General features: G+C 49.2%; 11 protein-coding genes; 3 read left to right on the top strand and 8 right to left on the bottom strand.

The window, feature by feature from the left end:
* Positions 1–627: 627 nt before the first annotated feature.
* Positions 628–2,129, top strand: FFUJ_09466 (uncharacterized protein; the record flags this gene model as incomplete). XM_023568628.1 has 2 exons in its annotated part: positions 628–674; positions 722–2,129. 2 exons carry the CDS (start codon positions 628–630, stop codon positions 2,127–2,129), a joined length of 1,455 nt encoding a protein of 484 aa, XP_023435794.1.
* Positions 2,130–2,647: 518 nt separating this feature from the next.
* FFUJ_09467 (related to RSN1 Overexpression rescues sro7/sop1 in NaCl) lies at positions 2,648–5,798 on the bottom strand (the record flags this gene model as incomplete). XM_023568627.1 has 3 exons in its annotated part: positions 2,648–5,044; positions 5,098–5,649; positions 5,706–5,798. The coding sequence occupies 3 exons, from the start codon at positions 5,796–5,798 to the stop codon at positions 2,648–2,650; spliced, it is 3,042 nt and encodes a 1,013-aa protein (XP_023435793.1).
* Positions 5,799–10,085: 4,287 nt separating this feature from the next.
* Positions 10,086–10,484, bottom strand: FFUJ_09468 (uncharacterized protein; the record flags this gene model as incomplete). The annotated part of the gene is made up of 1 exon (XM_023568626.1): positions 10,086–10,484. One exon carries the CDS (start codon positions 10,482–10,484, stop codon positions 10,086–10,088), a length of 399 nt encoding a protein of 132 aa, XP_023435792.1.
* Positions 10,485–12,401: 1,917 nt separating this feature from the next.
* FFUJ_09469 (uncharacterized protein) lies at positions 12,402–13,528 on the bottom strand (the record flags this gene model as incomplete). XM_023568625.1 has 4 exons in its annotated part: positions 12,402–12,462; positions 12,519–12,645; positions 12,710–13,399; positions 13,456–13,528. The coding sequence occupies 4 exons, from the start codon at positions 13,526–13,528 to the stop codon at positions 12,402–12,404; spliced, it is 951 nt and encodes a 316-aa protein (XP_023435791.1).
* Positions 13,529–14,037: 509 nt separating this feature from the next.
* On the bottom strand, positions 14,038–14,567 carry FFUJ_09470 (related to RIB2-DRAP deaminase; the record flags this gene model as incomplete). XM_023568624.1 has 2 exons in its annotated part: positions 14,038–14,353; positions 14,410–14,567. The coding sequence occupies 2 exons, from the start codon at positions 14,565–14,567 to the stop codon at positions 14,038–14,040; spliced, it is 474 nt and encodes a 157-aa protein (XP_023435790.1).
* Positions 14,568–15,081: 514 nt separating this feature from the next.
* On the bottom strand, positions 15,082–15,939 carry FFUJ_09471 (uncharacterized protein; the record flags this gene model as incomplete). XM_023568623.1 has 2 exons in its annotated part: positions 15,082–15,758; positions 15,906–15,939. 2 exons carry the CDS (start codon positions 15,937–15,939, stop codon positions 15,082–15,084), a joined length of 711 nt encoding a protein of 236 aa, XP_023435789.1.
* A 1,419-nt stretch (positions 15,940–17,358) lies between these two features.
* Positions 17,359–18,132, top strand: FFUJ_14905 (probable dolichyl-phosphate beta-D-mannosyltransferase; the record flags this gene model as incomplete). XM_023568622.1 has 2 exons in its annotated part: positions 17,359–17,462; positions 17,514–18,132. The coding sequence occupies 2 exons, from the start codon at positions 17,359–17,361 to the stop codon at positions 18,130–18,132; spliced, it is 723 nt and encodes a 240-aa protein (XP_023436163.1).
* A 155-nt stretch (positions 18,133–18,287) lies between these two features.
* On the bottom strand, positions 18,288–19,211 carry FFUJ_09472 (related to 3-oxoacyl-(acyl carrier protein) reductase; the record flags this gene model as incomplete). XM_023568621.1 has 2 exons in its annotated part: positions 18,288–18,988; positions 19,046–19,211. The coding sequence occupies 2 exons, from the start codon at positions 19,209–19,211 to the stop codon at positions 18,288–18,290; spliced, it is 867 nt and encodes a 288-aa protein (XP_023435788.1).
* A 739-nt stretch (positions 19,212–19,950) lies between these two features.
* On the top strand, positions 19,951–20,892 carry FFUJ_09473 (uncharacterized protein; the record flags this gene model as incomplete). The annotated part of the gene is made up of 1 exon (XM_023568620.1): positions 19,951–20,892. The coding sequence occupies one exon, from the start codon at positions 19,951–19,953 to the stop codon at positions 20,890–20,892; it is 942 nt and encodes a 313-aa protein (XP_023435787.1).
* Positions 20,893–21,137: 245 nt separating this feature from the next.
* FFUJ_09474 (uncharacterized protein) lies at positions 21,138–22,537 on the bottom strand (the record flags this gene model as incomplete). XM_023568619.1 has 3 exons in its annotated part: positions 21,138–21,329; positions 21,380–22,359; positions 22,441–22,537. The coding sequence occupies 3 exons, from the start codon at positions 22,535–22,537 to the stop codon at positions 21,138–21,140; spliced, it is 1,269 nt and encodes a 422-aa protein (XP_023435786.1).
* A 635-nt stretch (positions 22,538–23,172) lies between these two features.
* Positions 23,173–24,192, bottom strand: FFUJ_09475 (uncharacterized protein; the record flags this gene model as incomplete). XM_023568617.1 has 3 exons in its annotated part: positions 23,173–23,216; positions 23,278–23,391; positions 23,496–24,192. The coding sequence occupies 3 exons, from the start codon at positions 24,190–24,192 to the stop codon at positions 23,173–23,175; spliced, it is 855 nt and encodes a 284-aa protein (XP_023435785.1).
* Between the last annotated feature and the right edge of the window lie 12 nt (positions 24,193–24,204).

Here is a 24,204-nt window from a genome sequence, read left to right as displayed (position 1 = left end):
CCGACCACGTCTCACCGTTACCGCGGCACCATCAACCAATTTAACCTACAGCTACCGTAAGTGTCATAATAACACGCTTTTTTAATGATCTTTACGGTTATGAACTGGCTCAGATAAGTAACTCGTCCGTCTCAATATCCGCTGACACTTGCAAAATTCCCTCCAATCTGCTTGAAGCATGGTTAGGCACTTTGCTATCTTCTCAGCCCTATCACTAATAGCTTGAGCTTTAATCAACTCTAGTAAAGGATGTTTGTTTGATGTTCACGGCAGCAGATTGGCACAAGCTTCATGAGTTTCTATATTGCACCTTTTTCAAAAATCAAGGTTGATTAAAGGAGGTAGCTCAAGTTCATGCTTCTACATGTAGTGAGCCTAGACGTTCTGCTATCTCTATATGAATGCAACCCAAACGCTGATGTGAGACGGAATAAAGGAGCTGCCCTAGTTCGTCCCAACTCGTCTTGTTTTGCTCCTCCTTCCTAATCTATCAGTGATATGACGACACATGATATCGTGCTAGATACTTGTTGGTTGTTGGTTGCTGTCAAACTGGACATAAGATACAAAGTTATCGTAAACAACTACAGCTGATGAATCCCAACTTCGTTCAAATCAATGGTCAGAATGACAAACAACCCCGAGATCCGCACTGCCCGCCGTCTAGGCATCCTGTCAGTCAATCTCGCGACCTAATCAACGCTTGCTAACCAGCGGCCAGAGAGACTGGCTCTGCTGCCTATCACTTGTTCGGCTTGTATCGCTGTGTCATAATATCAGCGCGTTATAATGTCCCGCCAAACACATCTTCAAATGAAGCCATTCTGGCCGCCGTAGCAAATCTCATCAATGAGAACCCTATGCTCCGAGTGGGCATCCAGGGCGAAGGCGACATGGAAGCCTATTTCACACATGTGCCTGAGATGAGACTGGGTGATTTCGTGGAATTTCGTACCTGGGGCCCTGAAGAAGATCATGACAAGTGTCTGAACGACTTACACTGCGAATTGCATGACCAGTACTGGCAGAACATCGAAACAAGACCCCCGTGGCGGGTCGTTGTTGGCAGACCGTCCGGTGTCGGAGAAGATAACGGAGATCCTCTCTTTGAGAACATTTTATTTGCTTTTCACCACTCACTTATGGACGGCATGGGTGGAAGGCTATTCCATGAGAAACTACTCGCCCAACTGAACTATCTGCCCGCGAACCCGGCGGTCCCCGAAGTTCTCTCCTTTCCCGAACCATCAGTACTCCCTGAACCACAAGAGAAGGTCATCGACTATACGTCGACATTATCTGGCCGAGCTGCTCTTCTATGGAAACGATACCGACCCTGGTTCCTCACTCCTGGCCCGCCCAAGATATGGGCTGGCGAACCGGTTGACTTCGATCGCCACAAGGCTCGTTTGGTAGCCGTGGATATCCCGCCAGCGGTTGTGTCGACTGCCCTGAAAGAGACGCGCGCTCACGGGACTTCTATGACAGGTCTTTTGCACGCGCTTGTCCTTGCATCACTATCGAGACGTATTCCTACCGCCCCAGCCTTCATTTCGTCGACACCGATAAGCATGCGTCCCTACATATCACCCAATGCTGACCCTGCTATCAAGGACGCACTATTCGGTGCTGTGACCGGTATGTCACACGAGCACTCTTCATCAGTCGTGGCTGCCTTTCAAGCTGCAAAGGGTGATGAGATCAATCACCATATCTGGAGTCACGCGAGGAGAGTCAAAGACGAGCTCAAGAAAAAGACATCGAAAATTCCTGTGGACGATGACATGTTGGTGCTCGCGACCATCACTGATTGGAAAGCACTTCTACGGAAGAAGGATGGCCAACCGCGACCTAGATCGTGGGAAGTTAGCAACGTCGGCACTCTTCCAGCTCCTGCTGAAGAGGCTGATAAGAGGAGCATTCATCGCATGCTGTTTACAAATGGCGTCATGGTTGCAAGTGATCCGATGAGTGTCAGTGTTGCAAGTGTCAAGAACGGTCCCTTGACGATGGGAATTACATGGAATGATGGTTTTGTGGAAGACGGGATCATTGAGGGGCTGAAAGAAGATCTTGCAACATATCTAAGGCGGCTGCATGAGACGGGGATAATTACTGATGAGCCCTAGCCTGACAGGTTATGATGCGAGCCACGGTAGAGTTGGCGTATGCATGGGAACTTGGTACAGGGTCTCGATGGCTCAAGCCTGTCCACGGTAAGTGACACTCAAGGCTATGAACGGCAACTCGGCGAGAGAGTGATCCCGGGTTCCACGATTCTCCGGGACGGCCAAGTCGGATCCCGAAAATGCCGGACCTCTAGGAGACCCCGAAGACCCTGAAGGGATGAAACGAGATCTGGGACATGCCCATGTCACCTGAAGCTTAAGATCAGCGCAAAGCCAAGTCTTTAGTCTCTAACATAATGATTGCTCATATTCCCGTTATGAAATGTTAAGGGCTATTGTGCATTAAAAGCTATGATCCAAAGTATTCTATTGTTCTTGGAGGTGTGCCCAGATCATCTCACATCAGTCCACCTCATCCCAGAATTCAATTCAAAAGAGGTCGTTAAGGACCTGTTCCCAATCTACCCAAACGCCTCGCAAATTTTATGCAATGAAACTGTCTCCTTTTCGGAGCGTCTCTACCATCCCTCGCCGGGATTTCTCCTTGCGCGATTATTACCGCGGAAGTAATCGTATGAAGGCTCCTCGTTCTGTGCAAGACCGCTGTAGCCTTGAGGACCGCCGCCCATAGCGCTGACTGAAGGCCCAGGTGATTGCACAGGCGTCATGCGGCCTGGCGTGCTGAGATTGCTGTATGCGGGAGCCGCGGCATTCGAGATTAATCCGAGACCCGATGAGCTTCCGTTGTTTTGTGAGTACAAGGGACTGCGGCCACGGGCGGGGGGCTCTGTGCCTAGAGTCATTTGCTGTGTAAATCCGCTGTTCGGCGCGCCACCTGGTCGGTATGCTGAATAGCTAGTGTCGCCGCTTGTGTTGCTAGCAAGAGACATGAGACGTTGCTGCTGAGCTGCTCCACCTGCAAAGGGAGAACCAGTTCGGCCTACAGGCGTGCCCGGTCGTGAGAAATCGCTACCATCGACTGATCCAGGAGTACCAGGGCGAGCAATCTCTCCAGGTCGGCCGTAGATCTCGCCTCCACCATGGTCCTCTGCGAACTCCGCTCGGTTCTTGTAATACTCAAAGTCCATCTGGCTGTCTGACACGAACTCGAAACCGGGAACGTTGTTGGCACTCTTGCCTGGTCGTCCTTTCTGCATAGGATCGAGAGAAACCATATCCGAGTAACCACTGACTGTCATCATATCACCCGAATCCACTTCTCTGCCATCACTCAGGCGACCCTTGTAGATAGCAGGCAAAAGGTTCTGTGCGCTCGAATGAACCATGGGAGTAATCAGAGGTCGGTAAAGTGCAGGGTGGCCAAAACGATTCGCCAATCGCTCACTACGCATACGGTTATCCTTGGGGTCGATGCCGTTCTCGGGTGTCTTGGTGACGTCCACAATACTGTAGTAGGTGATCTTGTTGTTAAAGGCGCGGTTGCAGTAAATCTTGAAGATGATCAGGATGAATGGCAGCGGTACCAGACTGTAGAATTCGATATGCGACCCCGAATTGCCGCGAACCCAGCAAGTCAACATGACGACCAGGTCGGAAAGCATGGTTGCGAAGATGAAACGATTGAAGATAACTCGCCAGAACATTCCACCGGATTCAGTCTTAGTGACGAAGCGGTAGAGGAGAAGGTACTTCTTCAGCCACGAGTCAATGAGGAAGTACAGAGCTGTTGCCGGCAGGACCAGAGGTTGGATACCGGCTAAGCACATGGTGACTGTAGCGTAGTAAAGAAAGTAGTTGTAGTAACTGGCGTACTCGAAAGGTGGCGGGGCAGTGAGCTCAATAAGCTCTCGGGGCGTTGGGCTTGAGAACTTCTTCAGAAAGAACGCTTGCACAAGCGGCCAGAGTTGGGCAAGGTCTATTGCCGCACCGAGTTGGCGCTGGAGCAAGTATGTCACCCAGAACGGGCTGTTGTTACACAAAGCTATGAACATGGAAGACGCAATGTCGTTCTTCTTGATGGACTCCCACACATCCTCTTTGGTCTCCCCAGTCGTATCCCTGACAACGCTGGCCACGAAACTCCAGATGACACTGAAGATGGAGAAGATAAGAAGATTGTTGAAGACGAAGAAGAAGTAAAGCTTGGCCAGAACGTGCCTTTCTCGTCCAGTCTTGGTCTGGTCACCAGCCTTGACTGAGAGGCGACGAAAGATCATAGGGAGAACGAGGTATATCAGGGACATGATCGCTGGGGAGAGAACGCCCTGAATAGCACCCCACACCTTGGGATGTTGGGCGAGCTCGGTTCTGAAAGCAGGCCAAACCTTGCCCAGATTCTGCAAGTTGACGAGAAAGATGGCAATGCCAAGGTTAGGTACGATCCAGATAAGAGTCAGAAGAGTGATCCAGAAGTTATTGATCCACCGTCTTCGTCCTCGAGTGCTGCTGTAGAGAGGCATGTTCTCCCAGATGATATCATTGGGCCGGGGTGCGAGTCTGACGGTGGCACCGACAGGCTTCTTCTTACGACAAGCGTAGGCAATACCGTGAGCCTCAGCGATATCCGCGTAACTGGCGAAACCGTAAGGCATCGAGCCTCGCTTGTCTACCGTGGCGCGTACTTCTTTGATCTGAATCTCGAGATCACGAATTCGCTGGGTGTGATATTCTATAGCATCGACCTTTTGGCCTCGGGGATAAGTTCCGTAAGATCGGTCCTTCTTAGAGGGCTTGCACATGGGCCGAGCAGCTGGGACGTTCTTGGGGTCCTTGAGGTACTTAGCCAAGACCTTCTCAAGTTTGCGAACAGCGTGGTCGTGCTGCTCGATAAGCTCAGGGAGTTCCTTGACATTTCGGGCAACAGCGGTTCGAGCAAAAGATGAGTTGGGGGCAATCTGATCGATAATTCTTGCGATACCCTCGTCAGAACAGCCCTTCTTGGGAATGTCGAATACCTGCAATTGAATGTGAGTAATCGTTTGCTGGCGGTAGCTTTTTCTGATCTTACCATTAGAGTTCGAGAGTGAAGACTCTTCTGGTAATCCTCGCTCTCAAAATACTTGCGCCGGAGTTGGAGAACCTTTCTGTAGTTAAACCAAAGGAAGCCCATGACGATAAAATTGAAGCACCAGGCAATAATAACCTGGGACCAGATTGCCGGAGCATATACAGTGAGGGGAGTGATGTTGATTACCCAGTTGGCTGTTTTATCACCCTTATAGTCCAACCACCTAGTATAGTTGATTGGGAGTAAGATACCAACACCAGTGAAACACAAGGTAAAGAACATATTGCGGCACATGCGAACGAAGCGCAGGAAGACAGTGGCGTCCATACCGATCAATGGTACAAGCTGCTCTTCTTTGGTCTGCCATAATGTCGTGATCCACGACCACGGGGCCTTTCCGATAGGGGGCGGTACGTGCTTCTCGTCGGCATGTTTCAACTTGGGGGCATAAATGGCCTGGTGGTATGGTCGTAGAATCGAAAAGATGATGGCAATGCCGATTGTGACGGGGATCGACGTAGCTAAAGCTGAATACACCGATGCAGCTTGGAGCTGACGCACGGCGTTAGCGGAAACGGAGACCTGCGATATCTTGGGTCAGGACATACCTGTTGACTGAAGGGTTCTTGAAGCAGATCGAGCAATTGCTTGCCAGGATCCTCTTCTTGCCGCCGACTGTGGGGGTGGGCTGTATAATCCATATCGGGCGCGCGAGCTGCGCCAACAGGCGAAGACGTTGGAGCTTATCTCGAATGTCTAACGGCGCTGCAGTGGATGGCGCGACGACTTTCCCCCGAGCTCTCCGATTTTATTGTTGTCGGCCACGTGTATAGAGTTGAGATTGACTGGTTCCAACTGGGGATAGTCTCGTATTCGCAGGGGTTCAGAGGATGGATGGATCGCAGACAAGATAAGAGCTGATGAGTACGAGACTATAGGGGCAACTGGAGAGATGTAGATGTTCGAGGTCAGGCGCCGCTTGACAGATCAATCGTCGTAAACAAAGAGCCCTTGGTAAACGAGAGTCGCTGTGTCGTTAAAGAAGCTTAGTCGGGAAGGTCCGTGAGCGAAAGGACGAGGCGCCAAAAGGGGCGAAGCGAACGGAATATGGCGTCACTCAGGGACAGGCGACGATGATGGGTAGTATAAAAAGAAAGAAACAAAGGAACTGAATAAGGTCCGATGACACGGGGAGATGTGATGTTAAGGTTGAGTGAAGTAAAGTAAAGAAGGAGGTAAAGGTAAAGAAGGGTAAAAGTAAAGTAGGGCTGGGGGTGGAGGTTCTATTCGGACTAAGACAAGACTAAGAACTAAGGAGCCATGACAATGACATGGGATGGATCCTATTATCATGGGGGTTAGACTCTACAGTCAGGTAGATGGTTTTTTTCTTTTGGGGGGAAGCCATCAATAGAAAAAGCTTGGCAACCATTATGCATCAAAGTGGCAGCGTGAGGGTGAATGAAGCCAATAAAAAGTCCCCTGTTTTAGAGATGCTCAACCAAGCGCTAGCCATGATAGAATGATCGAGACCTGTGATCAACAGTGTCAGTTAATGACCACATAAAAAATGCCAACAGCACCATCCTTCTCATTCCTAGAAATACGATGTATTGCTGGTTTTTTGAAGTCTTCATACCATCTCCGTACGGACTAGGTACAAACAACCAACTGTTTACCCTGGCACGCGGCCTCCGTGGGGATAAGACCTCACCAAGTCCCAGCTTCAGACTCTCAAGTTGCTATTTTTGACGCCTCTCGACCCGCTGCAGTGGGGACCCTCTTCAACCGTAGCACGGGCCGGGAGACCCCTGTCAGCCAATTATCTCCCTCCCTCAAGCTTCTGGGTACGCCACGCCTCTCGGCCTCTGCCCCTGCATTGGATGGATCCCCTGGAACTGGGACGTGAATTTTTTTGGCGTCTCGAAAGACGCTGAGAATACGAACATTCCAACAGACGTGCCCTTCCAGAAGGGGAAAGTGATGGGATGCTGTAGCCGGCACTGGCACTTTGCTGGCCAAACGGTTGATGTCAAAGTTTTGGCGATCGATCTGCCTGCGTTACAACGCTTTCTTGCGACGTCGATCTTTTTTTTGCTCTGGGCTCTTTGTTGCTGACTTTTACAAGGTGGCCTTTGAAGTACATGTCATGCATTATTGGTTCCTGACATGGATTGAGTGGCATGAATGATAATAAACAATTAATTAATCTTGCAGTTTCTGACACTTGCGCCTCAACCGCCTTACCATTCATTCATTTACTGAATCTCACTCATTCCCATTCTCACACCCTTTCCCTGCAACAAAAATATAAAACAGATGGATCTTGATCGATGCCCAGTACCAAGGCCCTTTTACCCGCCGCGACTCGCCACTTACAAGTTAGTGAAATGGTTCATGCTCAATGACATATCGACACGCAACCCGATCGCAATTGGGAAAACAAATCGTGTCAAATCGGGAAACCCAAAGTCCCTCCCCCAAAAAATATCTCACGTTTTATGTGCCGAGTGGCCCGTCGAGCTACCAAAGCTTGTTCGCAATTCTGAAACAACCAACAAAAAGGAAAACATTTTCTCTTCGTGATGTGGCCACGTGACGTGTACGATTCCACGAGGCCTCATCCAAGGTACGTTTTTATCTACGCAACTATGGTCCCATCGTGAAAAAGAAGCTTAGCATCTCTACCTATCCGAAGTGATGAAAAGCTATAAACAAAATCTTCACATGTTGAGGAATCCTTCACATTTTTGGCACCTGACTCAGGTGCTTAGGGTAGGGAAGTTTGCTGGGTCCTTGAGGCCCACGTTCTCAAGACACTGCAAAAGTGTAGGAAAATAGATACTCGGTCTGTATTAACAATGCCGAAGCTATCTTATGGACTCCCTCTGTATTCTTCTGTTGAGGATGGGCCCGAAGTATCACTTTGAACAGGAGAAATACACCAATTTATTCCACTGGCCACTGCAGAACCTTCACAAATGAGGATTGATACCAAGATCCTTTGGTCCTGGTCACATAGCTGAGTGAAGCGGTCCGGCCATCAGGGTAAGATTTAGAAAGGAACGGTGATCAAAGAACTTCAGCATTCCGAGAGCCGATATAATCTTCATGTTTCCCAAGCTCTCCAAGTAAAGGCGGCCACATATTGATAAACAGGCACCGGTAAGCCGCAGTATGGCGAAGATAGCAGGCTGAGAGACACTTCCAGGCTTAGATTTCGGTTACAAATGGCCCGGGTAAGGGCAGATTGTACATCTTCTTGCTGATATAGTATTACAGGTGAGTATGCAAGGTTGGACTTCTGAACCACGCTGTTCCCGAAAAGGGGCAACATCAAGTCGCAGTCGAAGCTCCAGGATAAGTGGAGAAGTTCCGCGAGCGATTGTTCTTGAGAAGAGAAGTATAGAATCAATGCGGTACCTTTGCGAACCCAAGGAAGCTGATGTAAGGAATGGCGTCTGGCAGCTGTAGGGGATTTGAAGGCAAATAGCCCCTGGAACTTGAGTATGAATCTGGCAGTCGACTATGATGAGGAAGTAAGGGCGGCCTTCCGTTTGGGACTGATTTTGAGGGGGACAAGAACAAAGTACCGCCGTTTGAGAGCCTCAGAAGTGATGGCTGGGTGCCTTGTGGGCGGCATTGCCCACGAACGACCATCAATATAGGGTTGAGAGGCTTAGCACTTGAAAACATCTAGAAGGCAAATGAAGGCGCTGCAAACTATGTCGCCACAGGGTGCTTGTTGGGTTGTTTAGGGTGACTATGAGAGCAACTTGTAGGGGTGAAGCCTTGATTGAAAGAGGTCCAGAATAACTGGATGCCCGGCGGCGGGCGTCCATGAACGTTGACTCATAGAGCTCGATTGAGAGTTTCAGAGGCCTCTAAGCGTCCTTTTTTTCGATAGCCAGAAGTTTGGTGTAGTTGGTGTCATCCACAGATTAGGGCATCGAAGGTTGTTGGTACTCGAGGATTGCACAGTTGGCACCCTGCATGTGGGTGTTGGTTGCTGGTATGGTCGTAGTGCAAATAAGCATGAGCAAGATCTGGTTACCGACTTATTTGAGAAGCATTCTATGCTGGAATTAGATTATGTTCACAGTAATAAGAGCTTGAGACATACCAATAACTCGGAAATGTTGTATCGCTGGAGGACAGATATCGCTGATGGAGAGAGAAAGGGGTCGCACTCAAGTCCATTGCGGATTCGGCAGTCGTAACGTTGATAGAACTGAAAGCCCAGGCTAATGAAGAAGTGGTCTTGGCCGCTGCTGTAATTGCTGCAAGCTAGTGATAGAGCCGAAAGCACAGGCTAATGAAGAAGGGGGTTTGGTCGTTTAAATCGATATCGAAGGCCAAATCTGCGGGCCCGGAGGACCCAAACTAATGAAGAAGTGGTTTTGGCCCCCGGCTGGACCTACGTTCAGGTACTGGGGATTGTCGGGGAGGATATCCGTCATTTCCAACAACATTGCATTTTGGAGGTTCACTGTTGAGCCTCATTGCCGTTGGAAGTGCCAAAAGCAGCCCGGCGAACCTGAGCGCTTTCCATCCCAGCTCCAGCGAGCCGTTTGGCCCACCAGTCCTGTCAGGTCTAGTAGTTACCAGACAAATGGGACAATGCAGCTGCTATGAAGTGAAGAGCTGTCTATATACTGGTTGACTTTATGGTAATCGTGAATGAAGTCAGTGTTGCTGAGATGACAAGGAAAGAGAAGAGTGAAAGCATCAAGAGATGCCTCAACAAATTGGTACCGGGAATTCTCATTATTGGTGAATAGTTGTAGTAATTCTCATGATGTACTTTTCTTTGAGCTGTTGCGGTCCAATTCTGGTGTTGGGATGATGGAGAGAATGACTTGAGAGACATGGTTCTCTGTGGACACTTCACTCTTGAGTGTCCAAACCCGATCAAATGTTGGCGCCGACAAAATTGATACCGGCTCTGGGTTGGCATCTAACTCCCAAAAATGCCATTTTGTATGAGATTAGTACCAATAGTACTGCACGACAGTAAGATAGAGATCGTTTGTCTCCTCAACCACCTGCGCCTCAGCCTCCGGGGATGCACGTCTGCCATATACTGTACCAAAGAGACAAGCAACTGCGATGGTCGCCATAGAAGTCAGGAAGTCTAGAAAAAGCTGATTGTCCTTGAATAGCCGACCGTGTAGCCCTTCTTCGATCGCGATGAGCAAATATCCGAACATCGCGAATACAGAGACTGCCAAGAGCGTTTGTCTATAGACGTGATGATACAGGTAGTACTCGAGGCGGCGGAAGAGGCTGAGATGGCTGGGAGCAGCTGGCATAGGGCCAGTGAACATCTTGAGGATGCAGCCGTAGGGTATAGCCGAAAGGGCCCAAAGTGTGTATATCACATACATGGCTGTTGGTTTTAAGACGAGGGTATCGTATGCCGTAGGTAGCTTGACGACGTGGAGTTTTGAGGTTGGGGTTTTTCGGTATGAAGGTGACGAGGAAACGAATGGAATGAGGGCTATTTATACCACTTTACAGGAAATAAGACAAATACACTCTGCTGTGACTTTATAAAACATTAATAGCATTCATGCAAATGAAACTTAATTAAAGGGCTTCAGAGCTGGAACTGGCCAAAACTGATGAGTGTCCCACCACATCACTAAAGTATGGATGCCATCCAATCTTATTGATCTGGTAATGACTAGACGGAGGTGTAACTTCCAACCTTAAGTTGTGAATCGTAAGCAAACTTTATTGCGCTATCTCTCCTTCCTCCCAAGTTGGTGGAAGCATCGTGCAGCTGGCTTCGGGCGTTGATGACTTCCCTTGAAAGGACTCCTTCCTGCTTTGCAAGCAAGAAAGGCAAGCGAAAGTCTCAAGATGAGCCGTATTGTTGTCAAATGGGTATATCGCGGCTTCCATTTTTACAAAGATCGGAAACGGAAGTTGCTCAAGGCGAAGAGAGATATCAACATGTTTGTTGGACTTAGTGATTTTCCTCTCTTCATACCAATATAGGTAAAGACATTCGCTACTATAAAGCGTTAAAGCGACAAACAAAATTTTTGTACGTATTCCCTCACTTGGTTGGCCAGCGTCAAGGCTTGCGTCTTCACCAATATCAACTCTCAGCTTCATGTGGCGAGCGTCTGTCTATATGTGCTGTGGCATAGATAGTACTCGAGGCGGCGAATGCAGTTGAGATGACTGGAGGCTTCTGGTGGAGGGCCGCCGGTGCATATCCGGAGGATGACAGCATAGAATGGAGCAAAGAGAAACAAAAATATGTTTACGGTCATCATTTTCGATGTTTTGTCAACAAAGATCTCGTAGTAAGCAGTAGTGAACTGATGCTGTATCCGTAGCTTGACGATTTGGGACTTTGATGCTGGGGTTTAAGGTGTTGAGGAGATATGGAAAATGGAAATGAATTAAGACGAGTAGCAGAAGGGCGCTATTTATACCATGTTGTAAGAAACAAAGTTCTCATACTTTGCTCTGTTGCCTTGCCCAAACATCGATAGGGTTCATACAAATGGAAGTTATTTAGCACCAAGAAAGATGTTTTCGAAGTTTTAATGGCGAACATCCAATGAGATGAAAGGAGTTCACAGAAAGTTTTGTGAATTCACGAAGCTTTCCAGTACGCAGAAGAATGAGTCAACTTATTATCCATCTATCAATCTTTCTCCAATGAGAGAGACTCTAACTTAAGTTCCAGGCACCCAAGTTGAGGCAACAAACCATGGGACACCCATAATCAATGATCGAAAAGATTTAGGTCACTTTAGAGAAACTTAGTGGAGAATCAGGAGACCTTTAGACTAGTTGGTGTTTTTAACACCTAAGCTTAGAGTCTGAAGTTATCTTACTTCCTGAACTACCTGATGAGCTATGGTCCTGACTGGACCTACGTACAACGATTTTATAGTTGTCATCGCTTAAGTATGTGTGGTAGCGAGTGCATTTACCTATGTTGGTATGAAGGAAAGAAAATCCGCAAGCCTTGCAGTGAGGGAGAGCACAGTAGTAGCAGACCGGTGGACTCATGAAGTTGCGCGTTCAAGGTTGGGTAGAAACTGCATCTTCAAAGACATTTCAGTAATTTTAAATGGAGAGGGGCCAATATACACGATCAAAGTAATAGCTTTGACACTGCTATTAGGATACAGTCTAAGCATCTGAGTCTCGACGAGATCACGCAGTGTATCGTATGTTGCTTCTCTCTACTAACCATATCTCCGAACTAAATCTCTCATAACGTCAAGAACCCTGTAACGCAATTAGGAGCTAAAACATACAGCAGTTCAAGAATGGCCTCACTGTGTGCGAAGTGTCTCATTGTCAACAAAAAGGGCCGACACGTGAGCATCAAATCTGCTGGCTTGACGTCAGTCCCAGTGACTAGGAAGAGATATATGTGCTTCTTTACTCACAGCCTATAGAGGTCTAGCCGACCCTCAAAATCCTCTTCAGGTGCCGAGATCTGGACAAATCTGTTGTATGCAGCGATGTACTCATCTCCAAACCTATTACAAGCTGGTCGCCATTGGCCAAACTCATCTATGAAAAAGGCTGGTTAGCACAAGTGATATCTTCTGTCGGGTAAGGAATTCCGGGAACGCACATTCGTTATGTGCAAAGAAGCAGCATGCATCGAAAACGAGAGGTTGGTCGCTCTCGACATCAATCCTTGCATTTGCATACCAAAGGTCGCCATGAATCAACGAGGGTTTCACAGTCCGGCCGCCACTCTCCAGAGGCCTCAAGAGCCTCGGGATAACCTTCTCGAAAAGCGCTTGCGAAAGAACCTCAAGCTCATCATTGTTTCCTTTCACCGCGATCTCCAGGTCAAGAGCCTGTCTCATTGACTTGGTAAAGAATTTCTCCCAGCTATTTTCCCATGCCACGTACTGGGGCAAATTTCCCGCGTAAGTTGTGATGTGAAAGCCGAACTTTCCAATAGGTGAAGCACTTTTCTGGTGCATTGCTGACAGACGAGAAGCAAACTCGTCAGGGTCGGGCATATCCTCCGTTATTTCTCGAAACTCACAGACGAAGAAGTGTGTGTTTGGAATGTTCTCGTAAGTGCCGCAAGCGATGGGCTTTGGGACGAATTCTGGTACGACTCCATGTATCGCGCTCATCGAATGGAATTCCCCCTCTGTCATGCTCATGCCTATTTCCTTCGATAGGACTTTGATGAAAAACGACTGAGGTGTGCCATCTTTGAGAAGAACATCAATTCGACCCGTCTTTGCCCAGAAACTGACACCATGGCTGTCGATGGATGCGACTTTGCATCCCTCTGGTAGCTCTTATCCAGCAGTCAATACGGGAAGTTCATAGGGCTTCTAAGGTATAGTAGCTTACCCCTCAATACGGCTGGGTCAATGTTGGTGTTGCCCGAGTCGAAATCGTAACCCTTTGCATCGTTATAATTCATTTCAAATCTCTTCGGATTTTTTTTATTTCCTTGCCTAAATTGCTATGTTTGTCCAGGCTCTTGGGTAGGGAATAGGTTTATTATACCTACATACACAGCGTTTGTGGTTGGCGTGCTTGCACTCACTGCTAACATTGGATGGTCGACTGGTCCAATCCATAAGCGCCCATCACGAAACCTAGGTAGGTAAGTATAGATGGCGGCTAACGGCGTCCATAATCGGTCACTGTTGCTATGGATCTTTATTTGATTTGGCAATGCACGAACATAAAAACTCCTTGCTTTTATCAGTCATTTGACACGATATCTACTAGATATGAGGCCAGAGTTTTGTGAGAAAATGCAATAAGGCCACAGTTCTTTGCATCATACAGAGTACATTTATGTTAGTATTTAGGGCATCCCTCTCCAAAGTAGCGTAGGTTTTGTCAAAGTCTAGCGGCTTATGCGGGCCGTTCCGGTGCACTGACACCCTTATTCTTCATCTCAGCGCAGCCAATCCAAGTCTTTCAATGTCCGGCCATTGAGATCTCCATGATTCTGTCGTGCCAATGTTCGACGGGATACACGACCTTGACACCATGTGCCTCGAGTCTTTCCTGTCCGTCATTGTTTGCAATAAACGTTCCAGGTTCCCTGATGCCCACATAAACAGTCTTAATAGCACCCTTGAGTCTCAGGATTCTAGTCGCGCAAGTCATGTTGCCGCTCAGCCTCTCATTGCAAGGCTCCATAGTTGTGTACAGCACAGTATCTGGTGGAAGGACTTCGTGTATGCATCGGGAAGGTTGTGCTCGTCGGCGATCTTGATAAAACAACATTGCTCTGCGTGTGTGGTGCCTGGAGCTCCTTTGTAGTCTCTCGGATATTCAAGCGAGTACCCTGTCGATAAGACCCTGCCTTTAGCTGCATCTACAAGTACTGCCCCGACACAGAATTTGTTGCCAGCTGGCGGCGACTTTTTGGCTTGGGTGAGGGCAAACTCCATGAAAGCTTCATGGTTGCCAACGTCGAACGTCGGATTGGTCTCAGAAGCCATGGCAAGTGAAAATGAGGCGATAAATGAATAATCTGTTCAGTGAACGTAGTATATTTGCTGGTATCGGAGAGAGCCCTGTTGGTAATTTTTATTTTAGAGCATCCTCCCGGCCTTGACGTTCAGAACCTACTCCACTTCTCCGAGACAGATCCCCGAAACTGCCACTGTGGACGGAGGAAACAATGATGGGTCTTCGGTACTTGGTTGGGCTTAGCTTGAATGAGCAGCGTAGGTGTTATCAGTCTAGTACAGCAATATCAGGGCAGACGCAATCGCAAATAGACCATTCTCATCAATAAAGCACTGTATAATTAATGAAATGGCAAATGCAAACAGTGTTTACTACCTGACGCACAAATATACCCACAAATCCTTGAACCAGGCAGATCTCGGGATGATGTTCCTTTTCCCGTTCCCATCCGCCATTTTCGCCGTTCCACCCCTAAATCATGTGCTGCAGCATTCATAAACCATCATGATAGATTAAGGAAAAGCCTGCGAATTCGCATTGCTACTAAACCTCAACAGGACCTTGACTTCGCGTCTTACGTGCCGTCTTCCCGGCAACTGGGGTGACCTTCTTGTCCTTCTTCGCAGCCTTCCCGTTTTCGTGCTTACCGTTTGGCGAAGTACTCTCAGTGGCGGTCGGCTCATCTGCGACGTCTTCAACGCGAGCCTTCTTCTCCGCACGCTCCTCCGACTCCGACTTCTCTGTCGCAGCGGGATTGGATGCGCCGTTGGTGGCAGCAGGAGGCTCCTCAGCCTTACGCTTTTCGCCTGCAGCCGCTTCGGCGACATCGTTGACCTCAGGCTTACTGGCGCCGTTGATGCCCGCTGGCTTGTCGTCGGCGGCATTGTCAGTCATAGGGACATCCTTTGGGGCGGAGACAGCAGGCGCCGATGTTGGAGCATCAGTGATGAATGCATTCTCGTCCTCATTCTTTGGCGTTTCCTTTGGCTCTTCTTCGAGGTTGAGCACGGGTCGTGGCGTGCCGCCTGCGGGTGTCATATTGTTGACGGGTGTCTCTGGCACAGACGCAACCTCAACGGGCTTCGGCGGGGCGCTGAGACCACCGGTTCCCTCAGTTGGCTTGGATTCTTCCGGCTTGGCGGGCTCCGAAGGAGCTGTCGCGGTGTCCAGAGTGGGAGCGCCGGCCTCGGCCTCGGGGGCCGTGGGTTCAGGTGCGCCGACTAGGGCATGTCAGCTCAGAATTCCATGTATAAGCGCAGTCTTGAGCCACGGAGGTCGAAACGGACATCGCCAACATGCCAATTGCGAAGCGCTGCATCAAACGCGATGGAAAGGAGGCCATTGAGACGACTGGCGATGGGACATACCTTTGTCTATAGCTGGGGCGATTCCGTCCGACATGATGATGACGTAACAATTGGTGTCGCAAGTTGACTCTAGCTTATGAGCGTGTGTTTGCGCGAGGCAGCGAAGTCAATAATGGATACGAGAGATATTTGCGATAATTTCTGAGGCTACAGAAGTGAGGAAGCTTCACAATGTTGATGTAGGAAGGAGGTCAAAGTCGGGGAACGAGACACGAAGAAGGGGAGTGAGGTTGGCAAAGAAAGGCACGAGGCAAGTCACGACGGTCGGTTCCACAAAGCCATGTCCATCCACAGCTACCTTGCCTACCTTGCCTAGAAACAGAAGCAGCATGGACAGACAGAGAGAAGCCAGAAGCAATTTGGTAAGGCATGGGTAGCTCCGAGGCCGAGGCGGAGGGCGCACAAACAGCATCGAGGTTCCTCACCCGCGGGGAACGAGTGACGGGATACTTGGACGGGATGAGCAAGGGAATTGGAAGAGGAGAACGCATAGCACGCATTGGGTCAAGGAAAAGCGCCCTTTCGTCACTCGACTGCGACTCTGTGGACTGTGAGGTTAGCCCAAGGAACACCCGTACTTGACGGTGTGAACTCTGTAGATCGGGACGGACTTGGTCGTCATCTCGGATTGGCTTTTGGCTTCTGGGTCAAGGATCCCAGTTCCCAGTCCTTTTGCTTCCCAGCTGCATTTGCGTGCTTTGCGGGGAACAAGAGGGAGCTTTGGTGGGTCGGGAGCTCCTCGAAGGAACCACAAGCTTCAATTGTAAGCCACCGATCTGGGAAGACAGAGGACTTGAGGTGTGGACCGCCGGAACCAGTGGTCTAGACACAGGACGGGTTTAGTACCGGTACTTGACTTTGCTGGGGAAGTGGACGCGAGGTCGGCGGAGAGGAAGAGACGGGAGGCTCTGTGTTCATTCAGTACCAGGCGGTAAATGTCCAGTGACGCAAGGAAACGTTCTTGTTCAACAACATTAAGCCGTGGTTGATATTGATCAATCGGCCGATGACCCAAAAAAAGACCTCAAGTGACCAGCCAAGCAAAGCCTCTGCTGTCTCAAAAGCTGACCAGCATGACGCAGAATTGACAATCGCAAGCCCTGCAACCTGCAAGTCATGTCATGGTCCAAAATCAATCCATGTTAGCAGATCGGCATCGACAAAACCAGAGCTTGTACCTCACCAGCCACAGTAAGTCGCGCACAGCCACATCCAATTCAGGGGCAGCCATCGTGAGCTTAGTCACCCCTGTCCGTCCCCAATCGCCAGCTTCAAGGTGTCCCCTTAGAGTGGCTTGACGCGAATAACGACGAGACATTCAACAAACGCGATTCCTCAAATTTCCCACGCTCATTTTGTCGTTCGCGATCGAACTTTGATCTTCCTTCTCTTCGGGTTGATTCCTCATTTAATCTCCTTCTTCGAAACGATACCACCCTTCTAATCGCCCGCCATGGCCACAACTAAGAACAAGTACTCGGTTATCTTGCCAACCTACAATGAGCGCAAGAACCTGCCCATCATTACCTGGTTGTTGAACCGCACCTTTACTGAGAAGTCAGTGCCGTCTTCCATACAGATTTGACAGGCAAATGCTAACCCGAACAGCAATCTCGATTGGGAACTCATCATCGTCGACGACGGCTCCCCCGATGGAACCCAAGAAGTTGCCCAGCAGCTCGTCAAGGTCTACTCCCCCCACGTTGTCCTCAAGCCCCGCGCTGGCAAACTCGGTCTCGGAACAGCCTATGTCCATGGCCTCAAGTTCGTCACCGGCAACTTCGTCATCATCATGGACGCCGACTTCTCCCACCACCCCAAGTTCATCCCCGAGATGGTCGCTCTCCAGGCCAAGGGCAACTACGATATCGTCACGGGTACTCGCTACGCTGGAAACGGCGGTGTCTTTGGTTGGGATCTCAAGCGCAAGTTCGTCAGCCGTGGCGCCAACTTGTTCGCCGATACTGTCCTCCGCCCTGGCGTGAGTGACCTCACGGGCAGCTTCCGACTGTACAAGCGTGCTGCGCTCGAGAAGGCTATTGCTAGCACTGAGAGCAAGGGATACAGTTTCCAGATGGAGCTTATGGTGCGTGCGAAGGCTATGGGATGCACCGTCGCTGAGGTTCCCATCTCTTTCGTCGATCGTCTTTATGGAGAGAGCAAGCTTGGTGGTGATGAGATTGTTCAGTATGCCCAGGGTGTCTTCAACCTGTGGCTCAAGGTCTAAGAATGGGAATGACATGCATAAAAGGGACACATCTTGTTGGATGGGGGCGTTTGGGGAAGTATAGTACCGTTTAATCTAATACCACGTTTCTTCGTCAATTGATGCTCTCCTCGACTGATCCGGGAGTCCTATCTTACTCGCTGCCTGGATATACTCTACATATTACGACCTCCAGTGACCATGATGGTCTGACCTGATACATACGAAAACAATGGGCTCGCCACAGCCAGAACAGCGCTCGCTGCCTCAGTCGCAGTACCGGGTCTTCTCAGTGGAATATCTGCATGGGCATTGTCCCCTGCTGCCTCCTTCTGCTTTGTTGGAATACCCAGTGCGATTTTCTCACCATCCGGCCCAGTAACAAATGCGCCATCTTCCTTCGCCGCCGTCAATCTGGTGAGGATATGTCCAAAGGCAACAGTATTCGCTCTCACGCCGAAGGAGGGACCCCACTCCTTTGCAATCGTCTTTGTGAAGCCTGTGACACCCGCCTTCGCAAGAGAGTAGTTGAGCTGTCCCGCATTGCCGTGCACTCCAGATGTAGATGAGATATTGACGATGCATCGAGGGGCACCATCGCGTACGCGGAAGTAAGGTGCTGCTGCGCGGACGAGAGTGAAAGGGGCAGTACAGTGAAGAGCGAGAATAGTGTCCCACTGCTTGTCTGTCATCTTGTGAATGACACCGTCCCAAGTGTAGCCCGCATTGTTGACGATGATGTTGATCTTTCCGTCGCCAAAGTCTGCAGCCTTCTTGACCAGATCATTGACATATTCTGCCTTGAGAATATCTCCGGGCACAGCTATAGCCTGGCCGCCATTCTTATTGATGTCATCAGCAACAGCCTTGGACTTTTCTATTTGAGCTAGAGTTAGACACCAATGTTTTGTGAGCAAAGAACAAGGCCACTAACCCGCATCGATATCTGCAACAACGACTTTCGCGCCCTCTTTAGCGAAGAGCCTGGCAGCTTCTGCGCCGATTCCTTGGCCGCTGCCTGTGATGATAGCTACTTGGCCAGCGAGGAGGCCTTTGGGGTAGTTGAGATGACCAGCGAGTTGACTAACACGGTCCGACATGTTGATTTGCTGTGTATTGATTGTGCTATTGGGTCATTCAAGTAAATTATTGGAATAATGAACAGGACCACAAATCATGGACATTTCCCCGGATTCAGGTCCTTTAATGACCCCGGGGATCGACGAGATCGATGTATTTGAGCCGAGGCTCAATGGCGGTATGTGGGGTAGCTCTGGGCTTTGACGGGGCATGACTTTAGGGACCAAAAAGACCCTGACCTTGACCTCGCTCGTCAAAAATATTCAGTCTAAGGATGCATTACATCCGCAGTCAAAATTCCTAAAGCATCCTTGAATTACTTAAATATTTTGTCACTCTGAAAAAATATCCCAAGTTTCTTTGTCCACCTTCCCCGGAAATATGATACATCAGCGTTGATGATAAGTTATACCTTGGTTGAATTTCGGTATTTCTGTATTAGTAGAAATATCATTTCGGCACGGAGATAGAGGCGGTCACCATCTCAATGATTTGGTATACTGAGAGTCCTGCTTTGATCAATACATCATTTCTGAGATGTACCAGCTGCACTCCGTACCATGCCCCCAATTACACTTCGCGATGATGCTTTCTGGGTTCGCATACTTTCTTATCTTCGGAGTTTATGTAGAAAGACCAAAACTGTAATTTAGGGCTCACTACAACAAATATCATCTAAATTCTTGCAAGCTTTAGGTATTTTTCTTCCAAGTTCATCAATCAGGATCTTTCCATCGACTCGAAGCCCAGCTATCCATCATGTCTACAAACTCCGGGAGCCGTAGCCTGCTGGGACTCCCGGTTGAAGTTTTGATGTACATTATCGATCACACAGAGCTTTGCGGCTTGTACTGGCTCTCACAGACCTGCAGGACCATGCGGTACCTGGCAAAGAGGGACTTCCGCACCATGGTCGACACCGACGTTGAAGACAAGGCCGAATTCTTGCTTGGTCTCGCATACGTACTGCCAGACCACTACTTCTGTGGGAAGTGCTGCATGCTTCACATTTTCAACCGCCATGCCCCCTCAATAAAGCCCCGTATCTGCTGGGATTACTCGGTCAACCATCGGCGCAGTTGGGCGACCGGTTACGACTTACAACACCAGCACGTTCAACTGGCATTGAAATACAACAGACTTGGAGGATTCTATAGATATGCAGCTGCAAATATTATGCAGCCCTATCGACAAACATGCTCCAACGGCTCTTTGGGACCAATTTTGCACTTCTCTGCCACGCCTGAGATCAAGAATGGTCGTTTTATCCTACACGGAGAATGGAAACTCCAAGCCGACTTCCCTGCATCTCTCGTCCCCTCGTGCGCTTTCATCCCTATCTGCAGCCACTTAGATCTTTTGGGTGGTAGGTCGCTGATGAATGTGGACGAGCGCGTATCGTGGTCGTTGATACGCAAATTAACGCCGCTTGAGAATGGGCAAGTGGAAAGAAGTCGTGTACCTCATGGTTCTTGCAAAATATGCTCAACGAGTTACGATTTCAGTGTCTCCAAGGAGAACGGCACTGTTGTAAATGCAACGCACGACTACGGTTCATTCAGTTCACTGGATGAGTGGAAGAGACGCAGCTGGAAAAGACGCTCACATAGCCAAGAACCAATCGCGGTTGACTTTGTTTTTCTTGAAAACGATTTGGGAGAGTTTGAAGAGGCCGATTGGCGCCGTTCGTACAATGCTTGATCCTTTGGCTTTGAAATGTCGGTTAGTACATTTCAGAAAATACGTGTTGTTGATCTATCACGTCTACAAGACGCAAGAAAACTTGGGGCCCCTATTAAAATGACTTGGGCAAGTTTGGTACATATTTGCAAGCCTTGAGACCAGTCCAGTTTTGGCACAATGTTTTAGTATCATGAGCTTCTTGCTCCCTGGGGCTTGTCTATATAGGTTCCCAAGTAAATGACACATCTGTTCAAATTATATAACTATAGCTTGAAATCGCTGTTTGTCTTTTCCCAGCCTGCAGTGGAAGCCTCCAAGCCAGCGACCCTCTCCGTAAGCTTGAGCTTCAAGTTCTTATGCCTCTCGGTACACAGCTCGTACATAGTAGATAGGTTGAACAACAGCGTATGAGACGACAAGCCAGATTCCACAAGGCCTTCCAATATTGTGCGTCCCTGAGAAAGTTTAGTACACTGGCCATCGCATGTATCACAGATGAACATACCTCCTGTATCCGCCCAAGATACAACAAGCACACGGCTGTGTTAACACCGACCATCTCGTCGTCCAGACTTTCTTTCAGTTCCTTCCACGCTTCGAGGGCTGTCTCGTACTCTGCGTCAGCCATGTCACAGAGTGCCAGGATTAGCTTCTCGACGTTTTCGTCGTTTTCCATGGCTTGCCGTGCGCAGGACCTTGCACTTTCTACATCCCCCAAGTGCAGCCATAGAAGTGCTTTGGTAAGTGCCATCTTGCCATCACCTCGATCCCGTAGGGTGTTGAGGTGATGCGCCGCGCCTGTCAGGTCTTCAAGCTCAATCAGAGCTCCAGCAACCTGGATCCCAAGATCGTAAAGACGAGCTTTCCAGAGTTCCCTTGCGGAGTTGTCGTGCTGGGCTGCTGCCTTGCTGATACGGTCACGAGCTTCGCGAGCCAGGTCGTGGTAACTCATGACGGCTCGGCGATAATCGCCGAAGCCAAGCGACTGAAGGCGTACATTGAGAACTCTTAGTTCCCAGGGCACTAGGTGCTCGCCAGTAGTTTCGTCTACATACCTCCTGATGTCATTGAGATCTTCCAAGGCTTTGACCTCCTGAGCAGCCAAGGGAGTCGCATCAATCAGGGTAAGACATGCCAATCGAGTGTAAAGAAGCTCAAATATCCTTTTGGAATCTGTTGGGTTGATTCCTCCACTGGCTCCAGAGCCTGTGAGTTCTTGAACTGCAGCTATAGCGGCTGCTCTGAAGTGACCGCTCGCAAGGAGCTCCTCAATGGGAGCCTCAGGATCGGGCTGCTTCTGTGGGTTACGAAATGCGACAGGGACATTGAGAGGCGTCAAAGGGTGATAAATCTCTGGCCTTAGAAGAAATGAAAAGTCTTTGGGTCTAGCCTCTCCCAGTTGCGAGACTGGAGTCGCTGTAGATGAGCGCGGATGTGGCGATGATATCCTATTGCGGTGCGTAACTACTCGCTGAGGGGTCGTCGCTTGCTGAGGTGATAGTAACGGATCACTGTGGGTGATATGTTAACCCCAGATCGTGATCTAACCGATAACGCTTTACTCACTCATCAAGATCGAGAGGTCCTTTCGTAGAGGATCTCGGTCGGGCTGAGACAGAGTTAGCCGTGTCGCACCGGTATCGCTCATCTTAACCATGCTCATTTGGAGACATGAGAAGCCCCGCTCATGCAGCATCAACGTCTCCCACGGGAATCATTCTGAGGCGTACTCTTGGTGATGGACTTATTTCTGGAGTGCCCTTGACTCCCTGTTCTTTGCGGTTCACTCATGGCCTCGTATTTGATGAATTATCGATGCCCTTTGATGAAGGGAAGCCCGTGGTCTTGCTGCATCATGGTGTGTTCGGATAATCACCGGGAAATCCATTCCAACGACAACAATTCACGACTTTCGCAATGTCAAGTCGTGAGAACTCGAATGCAAACAAATCGGAAGTCATAACGCGAAAAATTGCGCAATTGCTAAGCCTACCTTATCTAAATTGTTCAATTGTAGTAAAACTTCCATGCATTAGAACGTACCAGTCACCAGCAAAACTACCTACCTACCTATCTACTGGATCTAGGTTGAGGAGGAAAGAAAACCCAGGACTTTGACCCAAAAAGACAAAAAGACTTAGGGAACTTAGCATAAGGCTAGGACGAGTATGGGGCAGCTATTGCTGAGGTTAATTCAATACCTAATGTGAAGCCTAATGTTATCTTGCTCCCTGAGGCGTATCCCTTCACAAACCTCCCAAGCTCTGATCATTTGCCCACGCAGGCCAACCAAGCAATCTATCCGATAGTGATGCAATCACGCGCGCTCTTATAAGCTATGGCTGTCATCGAAAAGCAAAAAGAATGGAGTCTTCCAGAATCAGTGGTATTTGCGATTCTTACACCCCTTGACACGCGAAGTAAACCCAAGCTTGGCCCGACCGAAACAGTACAAACAGAGACCTTTTACTTTAACTTCGTTCGCTAGCTTGTGAACACGTTGTTCTTCGATTGCCACTGATAAAAGTTAGTCTCAGGTTACCACGAATGGCACAAGACCCGCCCATATAACGGATCATGTGTTGGAAGAAGGGAAGTTTAACAATTGGTGGATAGCTTACAGCAAAGTCGAAGCCCAAGCTCCTTGTCGGGCATTCCCGCCACGTAACTCAAGTGAGAAGGTTGCAGCTGCTGGACGAGTTTCTTGCTAAAAGTAAAGAAAGCATCGGGGTTCTGCATCCAGTAGGCGGCGGTTGTGAGCTGCCACGTCTCTTCGGGGTCATCTGCCCAAGCATACTTCGCAAACCAGTACACTGAAGCGAAGGCAAACCGCGATACCAAATCGTATTTGTCAACAAGAATCGAGATATTCTGGATATCTTCGGGGTCGAAGTCTTGTGTCGAGGGATTGGCCCCGTAGAGCACAAGGATCGTGTTGTCGAAAGCGAGAGGGTCGTCGTCGGGGAGCTCGAGAACCATTTCGGGATCTCCAGGCTGGCGTCCACGCAAGCGGTCGCCTTCTTCAAAATTGGGCCCAAACATAACTGCAAATACAGGTGATATCTCGCACAGAAAGGCAGACGCAACTCTAAAGAGAGTTCTGTGGGGACCAACAGCGAGGATTAAATCACCGCCTGGGATTAAGTCCCGGACAAATCTGGATTGTGCCACAGTCTCGTTGGCCTCTTCCGGGCTCGACATGACTGATTGATCAGGCGTAAGATCCATTTGAGACCAAGCGTAGCGGGCACCTTGCAAATAAGAAGAAAAGGGGGTGTGTGTGTTGCTTGGTGTAGCAAAATGCTCAACGGGGCTCATGTCTTTTGGAGT

This window comes from Fusarium fujikuroi, chromosome FFUJ_chr09, assembly GCF_900079805.1.
Source record: "Fusarium fujikuroi IMI 58289 draft genome, chromosome FFUJ_chr09".
NCBI classification, from domain to species: Eukaryota; Fungi; Ascomycota; class Sordariomycetes; order Hypocreales; family Nectriaceae; genus Fusarium; species Fusarium fujikuroi.
This window is presented reverse-complemented; position numbering and strand designations above follow the sequence as displayed.